The following is a 22,366-nucleotide window of genomic DNA, read 5'->3' as shown; positions in this document are numbered from 1 at the left end:
CCCAAAAGGCGGGCAGAGCCGAGTTTACCACGCCCTCCACATGAACTCCGCGCCAAAAAGGGGGACACCCCCCTATGGAAACAACTCCCCACCTTGGGGAGGTGCAAAGGATATGGATATTGACTGGTGACTTTGGGGCTTTGGGGGGGATTTTTCCTTCTTCTCCCCCCACCGCCTGCGGATCCAGACCATTGCTTTTTACATGGCTGGATCCAGTGGGCGGTGACTATTTACGTTTTTACCACTCTCTTCTTTTCTTCTTTCTTGCTCTCCCTTACTCTTACCCTGTCTTTCTCTCCCCTAAGCATTTTCCTCCTCCCCTGAAAGGTTGGCCTTGTTATATGACAGCCCCCAAAATGCTGCAATACCTGTTGATACAAAATTGTTCAAATAAACCTTGTCAATATGTTTTCAGACACCGATTATTCAGTGTCTTTTCACTTTAACCCAGCCCGAGGGAATTATTGATAAAACCTGAGTTACCCCCCTGCCTTTTTCCTGGGGGGGGTCGTAACAGTCACTGCTGTGCCTGTGATGTCATCGCTGTCCCTGTGATGTCACTGCTGTCTCTGTGATGTCACTGCTGTGACTGTGATGTCATCGCTGTCCCTGTGATGTCACTGCTGTCCCTGTGATGTCACTGCTGTGACTGTGATGTCACTGCTGTCTTTGTGATGTCACTGCGGTCTCTGTGATGTCACCAATGTCCTTGTGATGTCACTGATGTCTCTGTGATGTCACTGCTTTCTCTGTGATGTCACTGATGTGTCTGTGATGTCGCTACTGTCTCTGTGATGTCACTGTTTTCCCTGTGATGTCACTAGTGTCTCTTCAACCAGATTGCAACCACCACTGTCAACCAGACTGCAGATCATCACTCTCGACCAAACTGCAACCACCACTCTTGACCAGACTGCACCACCACTCTCACCAACAGGTTTTTTTTCCCTCTCCCTTTACTTTGGGCTCAGGGGGCCCAACAAACACCACTCTGTTCATGCCCCAGGGTGCTGGGTTATGCATTTGGGTTTTGTGGGTTAAACCCAATTGTTTGTCTTTATAATCAGACTTATAGTATTATTTTATTAAATTATTATTCTGACTTAAAATCTCTCTTTTGAGTTGACTTCATTTCCCCAGCTGGTTTACTTTTAAACCAGCACAATCAGACTGCTCAAATTACCGGGGTATTACTCTGCTCTCCATTGCTGGCAAAATCCTGGCAAGAATACTCTTGAACAGACTAAAACCCGTTATAGCAGAAGGAATTCTCCCTGAAAGCCAGTGTGGTTTCAGAGCCAACAGGAGCACCACAGACATGGGATTTGTTCTCAGACAACTGCAAGAGAAGTGTAGGGAACAGAACAAAGGTCTCTATGGAACCTTTGTTGACCTCACCAAGGTTTTCAATACTGTGAGCAGAAAAGGTGTGTGGCAGATTTTGGAACGTTTAGGTTGTCCCCCCAAGTTCCTCAAAGAGATCATCTCACTCCATGAGGATCAGCACGGCCAAGTCAGATATGGCAATGCACTTTCTGAGCCCTTTCTAATAACCAATGGTGTGAAACAAGGCTGTGTTCTTGCTCCAACCCTATTCACAATCTTTTCCAGCAGGATGCTCCAAAGGGCCACGGCAGACCTCGATGATCAGGACGGGATCTACATCCGATACCGTACTGATGGAAGCCCTTTCAACCTAAGGCGACTGAAGGCCCACACCAAGACCTTAAACCATCTTGTCCAGGAGCTGCTTTATGCTGATGACGCCGCCCTCGTCGCTCACACAGAAGCAGCTCTGCAGCGTTTAACATCCTGCTGTGCTGAGGCTGCTGAGCTCTTTGGGCTGGAAGTCAGCTTAAAGAAAACAGAAGTTCTCCATCAACCTGCACCTCAGGAAGTCCCCCATCATCCCCATATCACCATTGGCCAATCAGAGCTCAAATCAGTCCAGCAGTTTAATTACCTAGGGAGCCTCATCTCCTCGGATGGTGAGATTGACGGAGAGATGGACAACAGGTTAGCAAAGGCATAGAGAGCTCTTGGAAAACTCCATAAAAGAGTTTGGCGAAATAAACACTTGAAGAAAAGCACAAAGATCAGTGTTTACAGAGCCATTGTGCTGTCTACTCTCTTATATGGGTCCGAATCCTGGGTCATCTACAGCCACCACCTGCGACTCCTGGAACGCTTCCATCAACGCTGCCTCCGTACAATCCTAAACATCCCCTGGTCAGATGATGGGACCAATCCATCTGTTCTAGAACAGGCAGCAGTCACAAGGATTGAGGCCATGTTGCTGAGAACACAGCTGTGCTGGGCAGGGCACGTCTCCAGGATGAAGGACCAACCACCCCCTCCCTAAGATCGTGCTCTGTGGTGAACTTGCCACCGGCTGCCGCAAGAGAGGAGCCCCGAAGAGGAGATACAAGGACTGCCTGAAACAACATCTCAGCCTTGGCCATATTGATCTTCATCACTGGTCTACTCTGGCCTCCAGTCGGGAGGTCTGGAGACACCCCATCTCTAACGCTGCTGCTTCCTTTGAGAACGCAGCAGGATCAGCATCGAGGAGAAAAGACAACGCAGAAAGAACCGTGTCCTGTCCATCCCATCCAAGGAGTCTTTCTGCTCTGCCTTTTGCAACTGGACGTGTCTATCTCGTATTGGCCTCTTTAGCCCCCAGTGTGCTTGTAGCAAATGTGGGCAGAGCCCTTCCCAAATCTTCGTTCATGCAGCCCAGCCATGATTTTGGATATTAATTTGGGAGTCTGGACTCATTGGTTTATTTGGTTCTGGAACTAGTATTTGGTTTATTTGGTTTTGGAAACAGGTATTTGGTTTAATTTGTATTATGGGTACTTCAGGTTGCAAAGAAAGAATCTTGAAGAAATCCTTTCTGGTATTTTGGATATTAACTTGTCATTTCTGGACGTATAAGTTGATTTGGTTTTGGAAACTGGTATTTGGTTTATTTTGTATTCTTGAACCATTGGAAACAAATTGTGACCCCTTTGGAGGGACAAAGCTGTTGATGCCCCCAGGGGTTCCAGGACCCTGAGGATTCCAGTGCCCACTGAAAGTGTTATTCAGGGAGATCCTCTCAGTCCCTGGATGCGGGGAGTTCCAAGCAGGATCCCTGGGATTTTATTAAGGTATTAAAAGGTTTATAAAAGTTATATAAATATATACAAAAGGTGTACCTACCCAACATAGAAATGGAGCTCTATAATATAATACGATTGGCCTATAAAAAGTTGTGCTAGAACTGTAAAAGAAGAGGTGTGATGCCTCAGAGCTTTTTGGATTTTTTAACTTTGGTAGATTTTAGAAGTAGTGGTGTAGTGATTGCAGATTTTAATGTAGCTGCATTCTATCCCTTACCCTGTAGCATAATGTTTGCACATCCCCAACCCTGTTACCCCATCCCATATCAATCCCTCTAAATCCCGTTAGCGTGTTTAGTCTTCTTTTCAAGGTAGAATTGCAGAAAAGCCTGGACCAGAAGACATCACACAGACACAGCCACCTTCAAGCCCAGAACTTTGGAGGAGCTCCAAGGACTGTGGGTGCTGCGAAGAAGATGATGCTGAGGAAGAAGGGGTCCCAAAGACCCCAAAGCCAATTCCCAAAGGGGTGTGTCGGGGGCAGAACGGGGCAGAAGTGGGGGGTGGAGAGATCTGGGGTTGGATGGACCTTGTTATAAAATCCCAGAGCCACTGCCTGGGGGGTGCACGTGGTGTGTGTTCCCCTGGCCTGAGGCTCCACTAAAGGACCTGCTCTCTTTATCTCATCTCATCCACTCCCCTGGCCTGGAGTCTTTTCCTCCACGCTCTCTTGAGGCAACGGGGACTGGACCTACCAGGTGCTGGGGATGCTGGAAATCCCCCCCGGTGCCGGGTGGAGCAGGTCAGCCTGGAGCACCCCCTCAGCCAGGACTGGGGTACGGCCCGGCCCCCCCAGCACCGGGGGCACACTGGGAGGGGGCTGAGGGGCTCTGGGGGCCTTGGGGGGAACTGGTTGGGAGTTTGGGGGGTAAGGGAAAGGGTCTGGGGGGGGATGGAGAGGCTGAGAAGGAGGTTGTTGGGTGCTGGGAGGGCTGAGGGGGGCTTTGGGGAGTCCTGGGGGCAACTGGGAGGGAGTTTTGTGGGAGCATTTTGGGGACGGGAGCGGTTTTGTGGGGAAATGGAAAGGCTGAGAAGGGATTTAGGGAGGTCCTTGGAGGGGTGAGGGTCCCAGCCTGGACCCCCCAATTTATCCCCGTGCTAATTTGGGGGGGGGTCGTGTGTCCCCCTGTACCTGCTTTTTTTCTGATATCAGCCGACGGCTCCTGGTGTTCCCAGTAAAGCTTCCCAATTCTCTGCAATCCCTGGAGGCCCATTTTTGGGTTCACCTGAGCTCCCCCCTCCGCCGCAGCCCACGGACCCCCCGAACCCCCCAGCCCCGGGGCTGCCGCGGGGGCCCCCAACGGCCCTCAGCCAATCCCAAAGCGCCCACGCCGCCCGCGCCCAATCCCAGCGCGCCGCGCTGATGACTCATCAGTCGCCGGGAAGACGCCTCGAAAAAAGGGCCCCAACTGCGCCCTCAGCCAAGCCCAGCGCACCCCAAACCCCCCAAAACGGCGCCGCCCGGCTGGTTTGGGGCTGTCAGCAGCTGTCCGGCGCTGGGCATGGAGCGTGTGCGGGGAGCTGGGGCCGTGCTGGCGGTGCTGGTGGTGCTGGGAGCCCCCCCGGCTGCGGGCGAGGAGCTGTCGGGTGAGCGGGGGGTGGGAAAGGGGGGCAAGAGGGGAGAAAAGACGGGGTGGGAGCCCCAAAAAAGTGACTGTGAGGGGGGTGGGAAGGCCCGGAGTGAGTGGGAGGGGGGTGGGAGCCCCAGAGTGAGTTTGGGGGGGTGTGGGGATAGTGGGGCCGGTGGGAAAGGGGTGGGAGAGGGGGGCAAGGGGGTGTGGGAGAGCAGGCAGAGGGGTGCTCTGGGGGTCCCTGGGTGTCCCTTGAGCACTGGAGCGGTTCCCTGGGGCTCTGGGGGGGTGGGATCGGCAGTGGGGGGTATCCCCAACCCCTCTGTCCATCCCCGGGGGGCTGATGGGGGGGTTCCCCCTCAGCCAAGAGCCGGTGCTGGGGCGTCCGTGGGGCAGAGGGGGGTGGGAAAAGGGGGTCCGGGGTGGCCCCCTGAGCTCCCAGCCTGCTGGGGGGGGCTGGGGGATGATGGGGGGGACGGGGCACCCCCTGACCCGTGTCCTGCACACACAGGGGTGTTCCAGGAGATGAGAAAGTCCGAGTGTTACTTCATCAACGGCACCGACCGGGTCAGGAACGTGGACAGGTACATCTACAACCGGGAGCAGTACGCCCACTTCGACAGCGATGTGGGGGTCTATGTGGGGGACACCCCAGATGGGGAGATCCAGGCCAGGTACTGGAACAGTGACCAGGAACGGCTGGAGTACGATCGGTCTGCGGTGGACTGGTACTGCCGGCACAACTACGAGGCGTCCACTCTGACTGCCGTGGAGAGGAGAGGTGAGGGTGGGGCAGAGCGGGTCCCCTCGGCCCCTGCCCCGGGAATGACCCTGGAGCCCCTCAAACCCTCTCTGGGGGTTTGAGGGCCTCCAGACCCCTCAGCCCTCCCTGTGCCCGTCCCGTGGCATTTTGCCCCTCCCAGTTCTTCCCAGTCCATCCCAGTCTCTCCCAGTGAGGCCCAGTCCATCTGAATCCATTCCAGTTTTTCAGAGTCCATCCCAGTCCATCCCAGTCTCTCCCAGTGCCCCCCCGCGTCTCCACCCCGCTGGGACCACCGAGCTCCCGCCCCTCAGCCAATCCCAGCGCGTCTCTCTGATGACGCTCCAGTTGCCAGGCAGACCCAAAGCAAAGAGTTGCCTCACCACGACTCAGCCTCCCAGTCCCGAGCGCTTCATTCCCAGGCCACACCAGTCACTTCCAGTCCATACCAGTCACTCCCAGACCCTCTCCCTCCACTCCCAGACCCTCTCACTCCATTCCCAGTCGTTCTCACTTCACTCCCACATCTCCCAACTCTCTCCCCAGTGCCCCCCCAGCCCAGCCCCTTCTCCCCCACTCGATTCCCACTCCCTCCCACTGCCATCCCAGTCCCTCCCACTGCCATCCCACTCCCTCCCACTGCCATCCCAGTCCCTCCCAATGTCCTACAAGCCCTCTACCCTCCCTCCCAGTGCCCCCCAGATGAGCCCAGTGTCTCCCCTGTCCCTGCCAGTGCCCCCCAGCGTGTCCATCTCGCTGGTGCCGTCGAGCTCCCAGCCCGGCCCCGGCCGCCTGCTCTGCTCCGTGATGGATTTCTACCCTGCGCCGGTGCAGGTGAGGTGGTTCCAGGATGGGCAGGAGCTGCCGGAGCACGTGGTGGCCACCGACGTGGTCCCCAACGGGGACTGGACCTACCAGGTGCTGGTGCTGCTGGAAATCCCCCCCCGGCGCGGGGTCACCTACAGCTGCCAGGTGGAGCACGTCAGCCTGGAGCACCCCCTCAGCCGGCACTGGGGTACGGCCCGGCCCCCCCAGCACCGGGGGCACACTGGGGGCGACTGGGAGGGAGTTTGGGGGGTGCTGGGGGTGATGGGAGGGGGGTGGGAGGGTCCTAAAGGGGCCGGGAGGGGCCGGGTGGGATCCCTGGCAGGGCTGGGAAGGGACTGGCAGGAGGTTGGAGGGACCCCTGGGTGGGCTGGGGGAGAGCGGGCCGGGCTCTGTGGGGTGCCCGGTGGTGTGTGGGAGGAGGTTTTGGGGGTGCTGACCCCCCCGGCTCTCCCCAGAGATGCCACCGGACACCGTCCGCAGCAAGATCCTGGTGGGGGTCGGGGGCTTCGTCTTGGGCTTGGTCTTCCTGGCGCTGGGGCTCGGCTTCTACCTGCGGGAGAAGGTAAAGGGGGGTCCCCAAAGGGGGGTCGTGTCCCCCCCCTTGCTCTCCCACAGCCTCTGGACCCCCCTGCCCCCCCAGCCCCTTTGTTCTCACCCCCTTTTCTCTCCCCACAGAGCTCCTGAGCCGCCGGCGGCCGCAGCCCCTCCCCATGGCCTCGGGCCCAGCCGGGACCCCCCAAACCCTGCGCTCATTTGGGGGGGTGGCCTGTCCCCCCCTTCCCTGCTTTTTTTCACACCCCACCCAGCTGTTCCCAGTGTTCCCAGTAAAGCTTCTCAGTGCTCTGCAGTCCTGCTCACTGGAGAGAAGGGGCTGGGGGTGACTTAGCGGGAAACCGTGGGGGGAGCAGAGTTTGAGGGGGGCAGAACCGGCCCCAGGAAGGATCGGGAATGGGGAACCCCCTGAGTCCTCTACATGTCACCCCGTTCTTGGGGGGTTTTGTGGGGGCATCTGCACCCCAACAGGGCACCCAGCGCACCCCAAGAGGTGCCAGGACCCACGTAAACCCCGTAACAGAGGTGCTGGGAATCCCAAATTCAGTGGGAGGGGAGTGGTACCCCCCAAAAGTGGATGGGGGCGAGATGGGACTGAGGAGTGGGGAATGATGGAAAAGGGGTGGGAGAGGTCAGAAAGGTGGGGAAAAGGAGGATGTGGGACATCAGCCCCTCTTTCCTCCTCTTTTCCCCCTTTCCCACCATCCCCCCGCTCACCCCACAGCTCCTCGCCCGCAGCCGGGGGGGCTCCCAGCACCACCAGGACCCCCAGCACGGCCCCAGCTCCCCGCACACAGTGAAGCTTCCCAGTTCTCTGCACTCCTGGTTACTGGGGAGAAGTGGGGGGGCTTCAAAAATCCTGGCAACAGGAAGGTTTGGACACTCCCTGACCCCGAAATATCACAAAAGAGGGATGTGGACACTCCTAGACCGCAGAAATCCTGGGAACAGTGGGGTTTGGATACTCTCAGATATTAAAAATCCTGGGAACAGGGGGGTTTGGACACTCTCAGAACTACAAAATCCTGGAGAAAGGTGGTTTAGGCACATGCGGTGTATCAGGGAGGGAAAAGGACTGAGAGATACTGGAAGGTGAAAAACTAGACACCGTTGCTACTTAAGAAAGTAACTATTTATTACCAAAGGTGGCTAACAGTGAAAACATAGGCACTCAAGAGAAAGGGATTAGGGAGGAGAAAAGTGAACAAAAAGATCCTAAAAGGAAGGCACAACACCCTACTCACCCAGGTGTCACCTATAAGAGAGTCTCACCCACTCTGACCACCTCTAAAGCCTCTCTGCAGCAGCTGCGTGTTCCGAGGGGCTGGCAGGCTCCCACTCCAGCAGGCGGCCCCGCTAAAAGCAACTTGGTCCTTCGTGTAGAGCCGGCCCCCAGCACGGAAAACGTGTCTGCTTTTATACAGCTCATTGAGCACACCTGCCCGGGGAGGTGTGGCCAGCACTGCCCTGTCAGGGGTTCCCAATCCCACCCCCTTGGTTATGTCAGTGCCCCCCTCCTGTGCATGGGTGAGCACTTTGGAAATCCCCCCAGGCAGGCGCAGTGAGTCCTGGGGGTCTTTCCCAATTGAGTCTGGGGGCGAGCCTTCCTCACCTCATCATCACTTTCTCCTCCAAATGCCCTTGAGGAGCCATTAGCCAATCACAGGAGACCAATTAAAACAGCTTATACAGAAGTTCTCCCTCCAAGGGCAAATTTAGTGTTTTATCAGTGAACTTGGCAGGGAGAACTATAAACTATTGCAGGTGGCTAAGGCCAAACACAGACCAAAAATATCATCACAACTTCGTCCCAATACACCGGGGTAACTGTGATTATACTGGGATCATACTGGGATCATACTACGATCATACTGGGAGCAACTGGGTCTCTGCTACGGGCAATTGGGAGCAACTGGGATCACACTAGGAGGAACTGGGAGCAAGTGGGACCATGCTAGGGACAAGTGGGATCATACTGGGTTCTCAGTGGGAGCAGCTTGACTCATGCTCGGGTGACTGGGATCAGACTGGGAGTGACTGGGAGCATTCTGAGGGCAGTTGAGACCATGCTGGTGCAACTGGGATATACTGGGAGCAAGTGGGATCATGCTAGAGGTGACTGGGATCATACTGGGAGTGACTAGGACCACACTGGGGATGACTGGGAGTGGCTGTGAGCAACTGGGATCATGCTGGAAGCTACTGGGAGCAACCAGGAGTGAGTGGGACTACACTGGGGGCAACTGAGATATAATGGGAGACACCAGAATTGACTGGGATTATACTGGGACTGACTGGGAGCAACTGGGACTTTGAAGGGGGTAACTTGGATCCTACTAGGAGAGAATGGAATCAGACTGGGAGTGACTGGGATCATGCTGGGATCAGACTGGGCATGACTAAAAGTGAATGAGATCATCCTGGGGGTGACTGGGCCAATCCTGGGGGTGACTGGGAGCCCCTGGGCCCGTGCTGGGAGCCCCTGGGCCCCCCTGGCTGGAACTGCTTTCCCTCCTGCGGGTTCTTGGCAAAGGCCCCAAAGCACAAACTCTGCTCCGAGCCCTCGGTGCGTTTCCTCCCTTTGGGCAGCAGCAGCTCCTGAGCCCTGAACAGGCTCCTGTCCCCTGCAAACACTTCACCTGCCTTTGACCTGGGAGCTCTCAGGGACTCACACATTTACTGAATGTTTAAACTCAGCTTTTTCTCTTATTTTTCTTCCTTCTTTTGTCTTTCTTTCCTCTTTATCCTTTCTAAAATTCCCCCTCCCCTCTCTTTCCCTCCCCTCTCTGTTCCCCTCCCCTCCCTCTGTCCTTTGTGCTGCCAGCATGACCCAGTTGCTCCCAGTATGATCCTGGGCACTGACAGTCACTCCCAGGATGGTTCCAGTATGGTCCTGGTCACTCCCACTAGGATCCCAGTCACTCCCAGTCACTCCCAATAGGATCCCAGTTGCCCCCAAGGTGGTCCCAGTTGCTCCCAGTCCCCCCTAGGATGGTTCCTTTCCCTCTCAGGGACTCCCAGTCTGAGTCCAGTCTGGCCCCAGGCACTTTGAGTCAGTGCCTGGATGATGCCATTTGCCCCCTGCATGGTCCCAGTTGCTCCCAGTATGATTCCACTAGGAGTCCAGTCACCCCCAGTATGATCCCAGGAACTTGCAGACACTTCCAGTATGAATCCAGTTTGATCCCAGTCACCCCCAGTATGGTTGCAGTGCCTCTCACATACTCCCAGTATTATTGCAGTCACTCCCAGGATGAGCCCAGTATGAGCCCAGCAGGGGCCCAGCTGCTCCCACTCTGATCCCAGTTGCCCCCAGTGTGGTTGTTCCAGGATGGATCAGGAATGGGGACCCCTCTGTGCCCCCCCCTTGTGTCCCCCTGTTCTGGGGAAGCTTTGGAAGGACATCTGCACCCCAACACGGCATCCAGTGCATCCCAAAGTGTGCTGGGAATTGAGTGGAACCATGGAAAAACCCTTTTCAGAGAGAAAGTTGGGTGACCCGACTCCTGGATGCTTTCAGGAAAGAGCTCTAAACATTTCTTGAACAATGGAGGGGGGTGACTTTTTTATTCTTGACCTTTGCAGTTCTCCATTTGGGGCAGGATGTCCTCTGGGCCAATGTTTTGTTCCCTTTGCAGTGAGTGCAGCCTCAGAGGGCTGAGCCCTCTCTGGCTGGGCTTGGCCTCTCCTGCAGAGACTCAGGCCTGGCTGGGCTGCCCCAGGCAGACGCTGCAGGAAGAAGAGCTCAGGCCGCCTGGGTCTGGTGTCCCTGGGGCTCAGCCTGTGCCCCATTGCTGGGCAGGGGCTGAGCCCCACCTCTGCCTGGGGGCCTTGGCCAAAGGGCTGCCAAGGAAGAGGCCCAGGAGCCTTGGGGCCTGCCCAGCTTTCCTCCTCCCTGGGGGCTCTCAGTCCTCCCCTGACACCGGGTGGGCCCAAGGCCTTGCTGGCTTGGGGCTCACGGCCCGCCGGCACCATCCCAGCGGCCTGACCCCCCTCCTTCCCCTCTCTCCAGCCTCTCCTGCCTTTTCTGGCAAGGGGCCATCCAAGGCAAACCCCGGTTCTCAGCAATGGCACCTGTGGCACGGCTGCAAGGCTCCAGTGGGCCAGGCAAGAGCAGGAGCACCGAGAGCCTGAGGAGCCAGGAGATGCCCTGGCTGGGCATGGTGCTGCTGCGGGACGAGCTGACACCTCTGCACAGTCTCTGCCCGTCCCTGCCAGCCGACTTCTGCCCAGGCTCTGGGCACGGGGACGCAGCACTGACACTTTTCAGCTGTTCCACAGAGGCTGTGATGTCACAAGGCCCTTGCCTGGCAGCCAGGAGATGGGCAAGGCAAGGCAAGGACAGAGCCTTGGGCAATAGACAATGGATGATGGACAAGTTCTTGGCCATGGCCATTTGTTAGGAAAACAAAGTAAAAGTTTAAGGCCTGCCATATTTCAGTGGTCAGAGACCTGGCAGAGAAATCTTTTTTTGAGACCTGGACACCAAGAAGGCAGAATTTCTAAACCACAAAGACCCTTAGAGAAACCAGAGATGAAGGCAAAACTAACACAGACAGTTACTGAGGCTCTCTCTATCCAGGGAAAAGACAAGACAAGGACAAAAACTGTGGACTAAGCATCATGCAAAGTGAGAAATCAAGAGCCAATAGAAGAGAGAATAAGAATTCCTGCAGAGAACTGGTAAGCCAATGGACAGGAATTCCTTTGTCTGCTAAAATGTAAAAAGAGTTAAAAGTTTTAAGAACTGATGTACAGATGTTAGAGAGCAATTCCTGTGTCCCTTCAGCGCTGAATGAAGTAGGGTCACCTCTGGAACCCAACCAACTGCTCAGAGATTTTATTCCCCGGCTTTCGCTGACGGTTTCTGGGGACCCAGATGAGACAAAGCAGCGCCGACAGGGCAGAGCAGAGGAATCGTTGGCCCTGCAGCGTGTACCAAAGGAGTTTTGGGGAGATCTTCCAATTCCCTGGTCTGGGGAGTTCACCATGCCTTCTTTTGTGGGAAAAAGAACAGGCCATGAATTTTGGGTACTTGATTTTAAGGCCTTTTGCCTGCACATAAGGCACAGTAATGGGAAGGAGGCAGCGTGAGGCTGAGAGGTTTCTGTCATGGTTTGTGGGCTTGGGTGAGATTGGGCCAGAATTACAGGACACCTGTAAAATCTGGGCTTTGGGAAAGGTTGGGGAGGGTTGGGAAAGGTGTTCAAAGGGTGGTTTTGCCTGAGGTGTTAAACATGGGAGCGGGTCTGTCTTCCCAATTCTCAAGAGAAGAGATCCCAGAAAGCTTCCCTGCAGGTTGTGTTCTAAGGAACAGGAGAAGAGACCGAGGGTAAGGGGTTTCTTTCCTGGAGGGAAGGGCTGTCGTTCACTTGCAGGAACCCTTTGCTGAAATTGCCAGTCTGACTGCCCAAACTGAACACAGCTGAAGATTCCTGCCAGACAGAAAGGGCCAGGACAGAAAGCTCTTGCTGCCCATGGAGTGCCCAGGGTGTCCCCCCAAGTGCATGTGAAACCCGAAGGTTCCAGGCTTTGTTTCCTGGGGGAAAGGCCGTGACATCCCAAAGAGTCCCGTGGCAGACAGGTGGGGCTGCACTGTGGGGGTGTGAGGTGTTGGTTCTTTGGTTTCCAGGGGCTATTCCAGAATGGAGAGGACAGGCTGTGACATCACAAAGGGGCCCATGGCACAGGGGTTGGGCTGCACTAGGGGCTGTGAGACATTGGTTTTTTGGTTTCCTACAGCCATTCTGGAATGGAGGGGATAGGCTGTGACATCACAAGAGGGCCCATGGCACAAAGGTGGGGCTTCACTTTGGGGTTGTAGGGCATTGGTTCTTTGGTTGCCAGGGCCCATTCCAGAATGGAGAGGACAGGCTGTGACACCACAGAGGAGCCCTTGGCACATGGATGGGGTTGAACTGTCACATGGTGGGGGCTTGGTTCTTTGGTTTCCAGAGGCCATTCCAGAATGGAGAGGATAGCCCAGAATGGATAGGACAACAAAAGGACTCAAATCACATGCGTTGGTCTGCACTATGGTGTGGGGTGTTGGTTCTTTGGTTGCCAGGACCTATTCTGGAATGGAGAGGACAGGCTGTGACAAGAAGTGCCTGTCAGAACTGCAAAGATGGGCGCAAAAGAACCTTCTGTGGGCATATTCTCTGCTCTGCCCTGCACATCTTTGTGCTGGGGTCAAAACTCAGCCTCTCTGCTTCCCTCTCCTGAGGGACTTGTTCTTAGACATCCCTTTCCCCTACGCTCCTTTCAAAAGCCCTCCCAGCAATTCCCAAGCCTGTACCAGGCTCTCATCCCCTCTCTGGCTCAGAGCCCTCAACTCATCTTTCAGAGAGCTGGGCCTGTCAACCCACCGTCCCTTTGGCTGGCTGTATTGGGGAGGGGTTCGGATCATACTGAAGCTGAAACCACGACACCACTGAAAGCTCAACAAAACTGATCTTTATTAGCAAGAGGTGGCCAACAAAACGAACAAACCCAAAGGAGAGGAAGGAAGAGAGAAATAAGCCCCCAGCATGACCTCCCCCAGTCACCCAGCTGTTGCCCATAAAGTTATCTCACTGACCTAGAATGCCTGTAATTACCAATGGCAGAAGCTGCATCCTTGGAGAGTCAGTAAGTTCACAAACTGGAAGGTGTCCCTGCCAAAGGCAACGTTGTCCTTGATGTGAAGCTTGCTCCCCTCCAAAAAAAGAGCTATCTGCTTTTATACAATTAGTTGAGTCCCCTCAACCTCGGCAGGTGTGGCCAGCACCGCCCAGCCAGAGCCCTCAGTCCCACCCCTTGGTGATGTCAGTGCATCTCTTCTGCGCACGCGGGGCTTTCCCTGCGCTTGTTTATCTGTACTAGGGGGAATTGATGCTGATCCTTTTGGTCTGTGTTTGGCCCCAGCCACCTGCAGGAGTTTGTATTCTCCCTGCCAAGTTCAATGATAAAACAGTGAATTCATCCATGGAGGAAGAACTTGTGTATAAACTGTGTAATTGGTGTTCTGTGATTGGCCAGTTGTCCTCCAAGGCTGCTTGAAGGAGAGTTTGAGGAGGAGGATGAGGAAGGCTCGTCCCCAGACTCAATTAAGAAAGACCCCCAAAACACACTGTGTGTGTGTGAGGGGATTTCCCAAGTTCTCACGTGCACAGAAGGGATGCACTGACATAACGGGGGGTGGGACTGAGGGCCTCGGGCTGGGCAGTGCTGGCCACTCCTGGGAGGCTGTGGCCACTCAGTTAATTGTATAAAAAGCAGATAGTGCTTTCTTGGGGAGAGCTAACTTCACACCAAGGACAATGTTGCCTTTGGCGGGGACACCTGCCAGTTTGTGAACTTACTGACTCTCCAAGGATGCAGCTTCTGCTCTGGGTAATTATAGGCCTGCTAGGTCAGTAAGAGAACTTTATGGGCAACAGCTGGGGAACTGGGGGCTTATTTCTCTCCTCCTTCCTCCCTTTTGGGTTTGTTCGTTTTGTTGGCCACCTCTTGGTAATAAATATTGGTTTTTGTTAAGCTTTTAATGGTGTCTTGGTTTCGAGTTTCAGTATGGTTTTGAACCCTCCCTAATACAATCAGGAACAGCGTGGCCAGCAGGTCCAAGGAAGTGATTCTTCCCCTGGACTCAGCACTGGTGAGGCCACACCTGGAGTGCTGTGTCCAGTTCTGGGCCCTCAGTTCAGGAAGGATATTGAGGTCCTGGAGCAGGTCCAGAGTAGGGCAACGAGGATGGGGAAGGGGCTGGAGCACAAGTCCTATGAGGAGAGGCTGAGGGAGCTGGGGCTGTTCAGCCTGGAGAAGAGGAGGCTCAGGGGAGACCTCCTCACTCTCTACAACTCCCTGACAGGAGGGGGGAGCCAGGTGGAGGTTGGTCTCTTTTCCCAGGCAACAATCAGTAAGACAAGGGGGCATGGCCTCAAGTTGTGCCAGGAGAGGTTTAGGTTAGATATTAGAAAGAATTTCTTCACAGAGAGGGTGGTCAGACATTGGAATGGGCTGCCCAGGGAAGTGGGGGATTCCCAGTCCCTGGAGATTTTTTAAAAAGAGACTGGATGTGGCACCAGTGCCATGGTCGAGTAACTGCAACGGTGTTGGATCAAGGGTTGGACTTGATGATCTCGGAGGTCCCTTCCAACCCAGCTGATTCTATGATTCTATGATTCTATAAAGAACTCGTGGTTCACAGAAGCAGCAAAGCAGGCAAAGGTGGGGTGTTACAGAATCCCAGAATGAAAGAATGTGCGAGTTGGAAGGGACCCCACAGGGATCATCAAGTCCAACCCTCAGCCCTGCCCAGGCCCATCCCCAAGAGTCACAGCCTGTGCCCCAGAGGATCATCCAAACTCTGCTGGAGCTCTGTCAGCCTTGGTGCTGTGCCCACTGCCCTGGGGAGCCTGTTCAGTGCCAACCACCCTGGGGGGGAAGAACCTCTTTCTAACATCCAACCTGAGCCTGCCCTGACACAACTCCAGGCCATTCCCTGGGGGCTGTCCCTGGTCCCCCCAGAGCAGAGCTCAGGGCCTGCCCCTCCTCTGCCCCTCCTGAGGAAGTTGGAACTGCCATGAGGTCTCCCCTCAGTCTCCTCTTGTCCAGCTGAACACCCCAAGTGCCCTGAGCTGCCCCTCCTAAGGCTTCCCCTGCAGAGCCTTCCCCATCCTGGTGGCCTCCTTTGGACACTCTCAAGTGGTTCAATCTCTTCCTTCCATTGTGTCCCCCCAGAGTGCCCCACTATTGAGGTGAGGCCGCCCCAGGGCAGAGCAGAGCGGGACAATCCCCTCCCTGGCCCGGCCATGCTGGGCCTGATGCCCCCAGGACAGGGTTGTCCCTCCTGGCTGCCAGGGCACTGCTGACTCCTGGCCAAGTGGGCACCCCCAGGACCCCCAGGGCCCTTTCCCAGCACTGCTCTCCAGCCTCTCATTCCCACTCTGTCCCCACATCTGGGGTTGCCCATCCCAGGGGCAGAATCCGGCCCTGCCCCTTGTTGAACTTCCATGGGGGGTGATTCCCAGCCCTGGGATCTGTCCAGGTCTCTCTGCAGGGCCTCCCTGCCCTCCAGGGACTCAGCAGCTCCTCCCAGGTTGGGGTCATCTGCAAACTTGCTCCGTGTCCCTTCCAGTGCTGCGCCCAAGTCATGGATGGAGATGTTGGAGAGCACAGGGCCCAGATGGAGCCCTTGGGAACACCCCTAGTGACCCCCATCTGATGTCCCCCAGTCACTGCCACCCTCTGTGCCCGACCCGGGAGCCCATTGCTCGCCCAGCACAGGGTGTGTTTATCCAGCTCTGGGCTGGACACTTTGTCCAGAGGGATCTGGGCACGGACACTATGGGAAGCTTCACTGAAACCCAAGAAGGTCCCATCAAGTGCCTTCCCTTGATCAGCCAGGGGGTGATGTTGTCATAAAGTAACTCAAGTTTGATCAGCAGCCCTTTCCGCTGGGGAAGCCGTGCTGGCTGTGATACCCCACAGCAGGGTGGGAGCTCAGGGGCCACTCCAGACCCCCCTTTTCCCACCTTTTCCCCCGTGGCCACAGAAGCACTGGCTGTTGGGTGGAGGGGAACCCCCCATCAGCCCCCCAGGGATGGACAGGGGGTTTGGGGACCCCCCAGTGCAGATCCAACCCCCCCAGAGCCCCAGGGAACTGCTCCAGGGCTCAAGTGATGAGGACACCAAGGGACCCCCATGGGACTCCTCTTCCTGCTGTCCCACCCCCGTTTTCTGCCCCTCTCCCACCCCTTTCCTATGGTCTCCCCAGCCCCCAGACCCCCTCTGCACTCAGTTGGGGTCTCCCGTCCCTCTCCCAATAACTTTGGGGTCCCAACACTCCTCACACTCAGTTTTGGGGCTCTCAGCCCACCACTTTTCCCTTTTCTCCCACCCCTTTCCTATTGTCCCACTAAACCACAGCTTCCCTCTGCTCCCTTTGGGGGTCCCACCCCTTTGGCCCCTCAGCTGAAGGGGTCCCACGCCCCCTTTTTCCCACCTTTTCTCCCATTTCCTGCTCCCTTTTCCCCATCCCCCCTGTGGCAGGGGGAGTTCAAGGCTCAGACAAAGTTGATGGGAGAAGTCCTGCCCTGGAGTCCCGAGGTGCAGAACGGACTCCCTGGCTTTCTAAACTCCTGCTCCCAGAGGAGCCTGGGGGCAACTGGATCCAATCTCAGCCTTGGGTTATGCCAATGCTTTGAATTTAAGGAATTATAGAGATGGGATTGAACCAGTTTTGTTCCACAGGTTTTAATGATGGAAAAGCAGATATATTTATATCAATGAACTGCTTATTCTTAATAATGATCAGACAAAAGGACTAAACCAGAATTATTTACTACACAACATACACACTAAAATTACCAGTAGTGCAGGATAAGATAGGACAGGGCACTACACTAAAGCAATTGTTGAAGCAATTCTACTAAAGGTGGCAAACAAGCAAGAATTCTTAATTAGAGATGGATGGAACTCCCCCAGAGCAGCGCTCGTGGGGAGATCTCTGCTCTCAACCTCCAGCAGTGACCTTGGGGGGTCCCCAGCCAAGGCAGGAATCTCCACACACCCCCCAAGAAGAGTTCTGTTGGAAGAACCTGCCCCTGGGAAAGGGGACTGGCCCTTTCTGGTAGAAACCCATGGACTGACAGGCCTTGGACTCCAGGGGTCCCCTCACCATCAGGGGCTTCATTTGGGGTGAAACCAGTCTGGGGTCCAACATCTCCTACCTTGGCCTGGCCCCCTCTCAGCTCAGCACTGACCCCTTTGCAAATGGGGCATTGTCTTGGTGCCATTCAGGGGGATGTCTTGCCCCAGTGTCCCAGTGTTCCTTTAATTCCCAGAGGCCCTGCAGTGTCCCAGTGGCCCCTTGATTCCATGACCTTCGGAAACACCTCAGGGTTCCTTTGGTTCCATGAGGCCCCCATGTCCCAAAGGCCCCTGGATTCCAGGAATTCCGCAGTGTCACAAGGTTCCTTTTTTTCCATAGGGCCCTGCAGTGTCCCAGTTGTGCCTTGATTCCAGGAGTATCCAAATTCTCCCGGAGTTCCTTTGGTCTCAGGAGGTCCCGCAGTGTCCCAGCGGCCCCTTCATTCCAGGCAGGCCCAGGGAGACGAAGCCAAAGACGGAGCCCCGACCCCGTCAGCATCTTGGGGGGTGGGGGGGCAGGACCTGGGAAACGGCTGGGAAGGGACTGGGATGGACTGGGATGGACTGGGATGGACTGGGATGGACTGGGTAGACTGGGATGGATTGGGACTGACTGGGATGGACTGGGACAAACTGGGAGGGACTGGGATGAATTGGGACACCAGGATACACCGGGACCAGGACTGGGACCCAGCAGGACCCTCCAGGAGCAGGATCTGAGCACACTTGGACCCTCCAGGACCAGAACTGGGGCAACAGGGATCATATTGGGAGCAACTGGGACCACACTGAGGGCTACTGGGAGCAACTGGAGGCCACATAGGATATAGTGGGAGTGGCTTGGAGTCACTGGGATCATACTGGTGGAAACTGGAATGTTACTGGGGCATCTGGGAGTGACTGGGAAGGACTAGGAGTATGCTGAGGGCTCTACTGGGATATACTGGGAGTGTCTGCAACCATGGTGGGGGTGAATGGGACCATACTGGGAGTGACTGGGACTACGTGAAGGGGAATTAGGACCAGGCTGGGGGCAACTGGAAGGAATTCAGTGACTGGATTTACAATAAAAGCAACTGGGATTGACTGGGACTGTCAGGAGGGAGGACTGGGATCATACTTGGAGTGACTGGATCTGTGCTAGGGGCAACTGGGAGCAACTGGGACCATGATGGGGACAACTGGGATCATCCTGGGATCACGGTGGGAGAAACTTGGCCCATGCTGGGAGCAACTGAGACTACACTGAGGGTGACTGGGGTCATCCTGGGATCATAGCAGGAGTGAGTGGGATCATGCAGGAGGTGATTGGGATCATACTGGGAGCAACTGGGAGTGCACTGGGGATGACTGGAAGTAGCTGTGAGGAACTGGGATCATGCTGGAAGCTTCTGGGGGCAACTGGGAATGAGTGGGACCACATGGAGGAAACTGGGAGCAACTGGGAGAGACCAGGAGTGACTGGGATCATCCTGGGACTGACTGGGCGCTGAATGCGAAAAATCGGTCCGAGAAACTGCTCAGAGACTTTTTTATCTTTAAGCAGCAAGGGATTTGTTTATTCAACGTTGGGAGCAAGCCAGCTGGCGCTGGACAAACTTGCTCGAAGGCTTCACACAAAATCAGCATTTTTCTACAATCTTCAGCTGGGATTAAATGCATATTCAAGTGATTACAACATCTATCGATGCATATTAATAACAGGCGGAGTAGAGGTGGAGCTGAGGCGGGGCTTGGGGCGGTGTTTCTCTTGGCCCTCAATCCTGAGGGTACTTCCACTCTTCCTCCATGGCTCTGGGGGCTTCAACTCATCTTCCTCAGCTTGACCTTCCTTCTCTTCCATTCTTCTTGACCCGCTCACTGAAGCTTGGAAAAAGCCCTGGCTCCCGGCCTATTCCTCCTATTCCAATGTCTCCCTGATCCTGCTGTCTCTCTAATTTATCCCCTCGAGGCCTAGGACATGTTCCTGTACTATTCTCTGAAGCTTTGCTCCAGTCAGTAGAACAGAACGAGCACAGATGGTCTTGGATGTTGGTAGCTTGTTAGCAGGCCCCAATTTCTGAGTTAACTCTTTTGGGCCTGGCCTCCTGTTTCCCCAGGGACACAGCCCGGGCCCGGCTGTTCCCATTCCCATTCCACGGGTTTGCATTCCTGTTCCAGGTGTTCCCATCCCATTCTAGTTGTTCCCATCCCATTCCAGGTGTTCCCATTCCCATTCCATGTGTTCCAATTCCCATTCCAGGTGTTCCATCCCATTCTAGGTGTCTCCATTCCCATTCCTATTGTCCCTCCTCCTGTTCCTGGTGTTCACATCCCACTTCTGTTTTCCCCATTCCCAGTTCTTGGTGTTCCCATTCCAATTCCAGGTGTTCCCATTCCCATTCCTGGTGTCCCCAACCTGCTCCCAATGTTCCCATTCCCATTCCCAATTTTCCCATTCCCAGTCCAGGTGTCCCCATTTCCATTCCTGATGTCCCCATTCCCATTCCAGGTGTCTCCACTCCCATTCCAGGTGTTCCCATTGCCATTCCTGGTGTCCCCATTTCCATTCCAGGTGTTCCCATTCCCATTCCAGGTGCTCCCACTCCAGGTGTCCCCATTTCCATTCCAGGTGTTCCCATTCCTGGTGTTCCCATTCCAGGTGTCTCCACTCCAATTCCAGGTGTTCCCATTTCCATTCCAGGTGTTTCCATTCCCATTCCTGGTGTCCCCATTTCCATTCCAGATGTTCCCATTCCCATTCCAGGTGTTCCCATTCCAGGTGTCCCCATTTCCATTCCAGGTGTTCCCATTCCCATTCCTGGTGTTCCCATTCCATGTGTCTCCATTCCAATTCCAGGTGTTCCCATTTCCATTCCAGGTGTTTCCATTCCCATTCCTGGTGTCCCCATTTCCATTCCAGGTGTTCCCATTCCCATTCCAGGTGTTCCCATTCCAGGTGTCCCCATTCCCATTCCAGGTGTTCCCATTCCCATTCCTGGTGTTCCCATTCCAGGTGTCTCCACTCCAATTCCAGGTGTTTCCATTTCCATTCCTGGTGTTCCCATTCCAGGTGTCTCCACTCCAATTCCAGTTGTTCCCATTCCCATTCCAGGTGTTCCCATTCCCATTCCTGGTGTCCCCATTTCCATTCCAGGTGTTCCCATTTCCATTCCTGGTGTCCCCATTTCCATTCCAGGTGTTCCCGTTCCCATTCCAGGTGTTCCCTCCCCATTCCACGTGTCCCCATTCCCATTCCTGCTGCCCGCATTCCCATTCCTAGTGTCCCCAGTCTGCTCCCAATGTCCCAATTCCCATTCCAGGTGTTCCCATTCCCATTCCTGGTGTTCCCATCCCATTGCTATTGTCCCCATCCCATTCCTGATGTCCCCATTCCCATTCCAGGCATTCTCATTCCCATTCCAGGTGTTCCATCCCATTCTAGGTGTCACCGCTGTCATTTCCCCTGCTGGTTTACCTTTAAACCAGCACACCAGGTCTGTGCCCAACAAGGGTCCCTGTGGATCATCCAACGCGGGTCCTCCCATGGCTGATGGAGTTGGAGCAGCGGCCGAAGCTCTTCCCGCAGTCGGGGCACTCGGGGCTTCTCTTACCGGTGGGTCCGTTGGTGGGAGGTCAAGGCAGAGCTGTCCCTGAAGCTCTTCCCACACTCCCCACACTTGTGGGGCCTCTCCCTGAAGTGGATGCGAAGGTGGGTGTAGAGGGTGGAGCTGTCCCACATTCCCTACACGTGTAGGGCTGTTCCCCAGTGGGGATGTGCTCGTGGCTGAGCAGCTTGGTGCTTGTGCTGAAGCTCTTCCCACATTCCAAGCACTTGTAGGGCCATTCCCTGGTGTGGATGCAACGGTGTTTGCAAAGGCTGGAGCTGTCCCTGAAGCTCTTCCCACACTCCCCACACGTGTAGGGCCGTTCCCACTGTGGATCATCTGGTGTCGGAGCAGGTGGGAGCTCTGTTTGAAGCTCTTCCCACACTCCCCACACGTGTAGGGCCTTTCCCCACTGTGGATGCGACGGTGTTTGCGGAGGGTGGAGATGTCACTGAAGCTCTTCCCACACTCCTCACACGTGTAGGGCCGTTCCCCACTGTGGATCATCTGGTGTCGGCGCAGGGCGAAGATCTGATTGAAGCTCTTCCCACACTCCCCACACGTGTAGGGCTGTTCCCCACTGTGGATGTGCTGGTGCCTCAGGAGGCTGGATCTCTTTCTGAAGCTCTTCCCACATTCCAAGCACATGAAGTGCTTCTCCCTGCTGGGAGGCTGCTCAGGGACCACCAGCTCGCAGCTCCGCCTCAAGCTCCGGCCGCCTTCCCGGCACACGCTGGCTCTTTCCTCCTCACAGCCCCCTGGGCTGGCTTTGGAGCCCCTCCTGCGGGGGCATCTCCGGCCCTTTTCCTCCCCGCTGCCTTCCTGCGCCGGGGAGCCCTTCAAAACGGCCTCTCCCACCAGGCTCTGCCGGGGGGATTTGTCCTCTGCGCTCTCCGGCCTCACCTCGGGGCCTGGGGCAGGAACCAACAAGGACACGCAGGGGATTTGCCTCCGGCCCACAGGGAAGCCCAAGGACATCCCCCCAACTCCGGCCCCACCAGGACGGCCACAAAAGACAAAAGACCCACCCAAAGGGGCACTGACTTCCTCCTCACCTGCCTGGGGGGCCCAAGGCACCTTCCTCTTCCTCGCAGCCTCCTCCTCCATCCGCCCAAGCTTTGGGAAGCAGAAATAATGCTGGGGGGGACAACATGGGGTGAGCACATTGCCCTTGGGGTTCCTCCTGCCCAAGTCCAGCTCAAGGACTCACCGGGCATCTTGTGTCCATAAAAACTTCCAAAACAACAACATTCAGCCCAAAAACCCCTACCA

At 55.6% G+C, this 22,366-nt stretch overlaps 2 protein-coding genes across 2 annotated transcripts in view; one reads left to right on the top strand and one right to left on the bottom strand.

The window, feature by feature from the left end:
• LOC127464165 (uncharacterized) overlaps positions 1-22,366 on the bottom strand; it is a 348,813-nt gene that overhangs the window by 285,944 nt on the left and 40,503 nt on the right. The window lies entirely within an intron of this gene.
• LOC127464168 (class II histocompatibility antigen, B-L beta chain-like) lies at positions 4,605-7,170 on the top strand. The gene is made up of 5 exons (XM_051774367.1): positions 4,605-4,751; positions 5,247-5,516; positions 6,229-6,510; positions 6,779-6,885; positions 6,999-7,170. The coding sequence occupies exons 1-5, from the start codon at positions 4,667-4,669 to the stop codon at positions 7,005-7,007; spliced, it is 753 nt and encodes a 250-aa protein (XP_051630327.1). The 5' UTR covers positions 4,605-4,666; the 3' UTR covers positions 7,008-7,170.

Source organism: Manacus candei, unplaced genomic scaffold (assembly GCF_025592945.1).
Source record: "Manacus candei isolate 608988 ecotype Guabito, Panama unplaced genomic scaffold, ASM2559294v1 h1tg000197l, whole genome shotgun sequence".
Taxonomy (NCBI): Eukaryota; Metazoa; Chordata; class Aves; order Passeriformes; family Pipridae; genus Manacus; species Manacus candei.
This window is presented reverse-complemented; position numbering and strand designations above follow the sequence as displayed.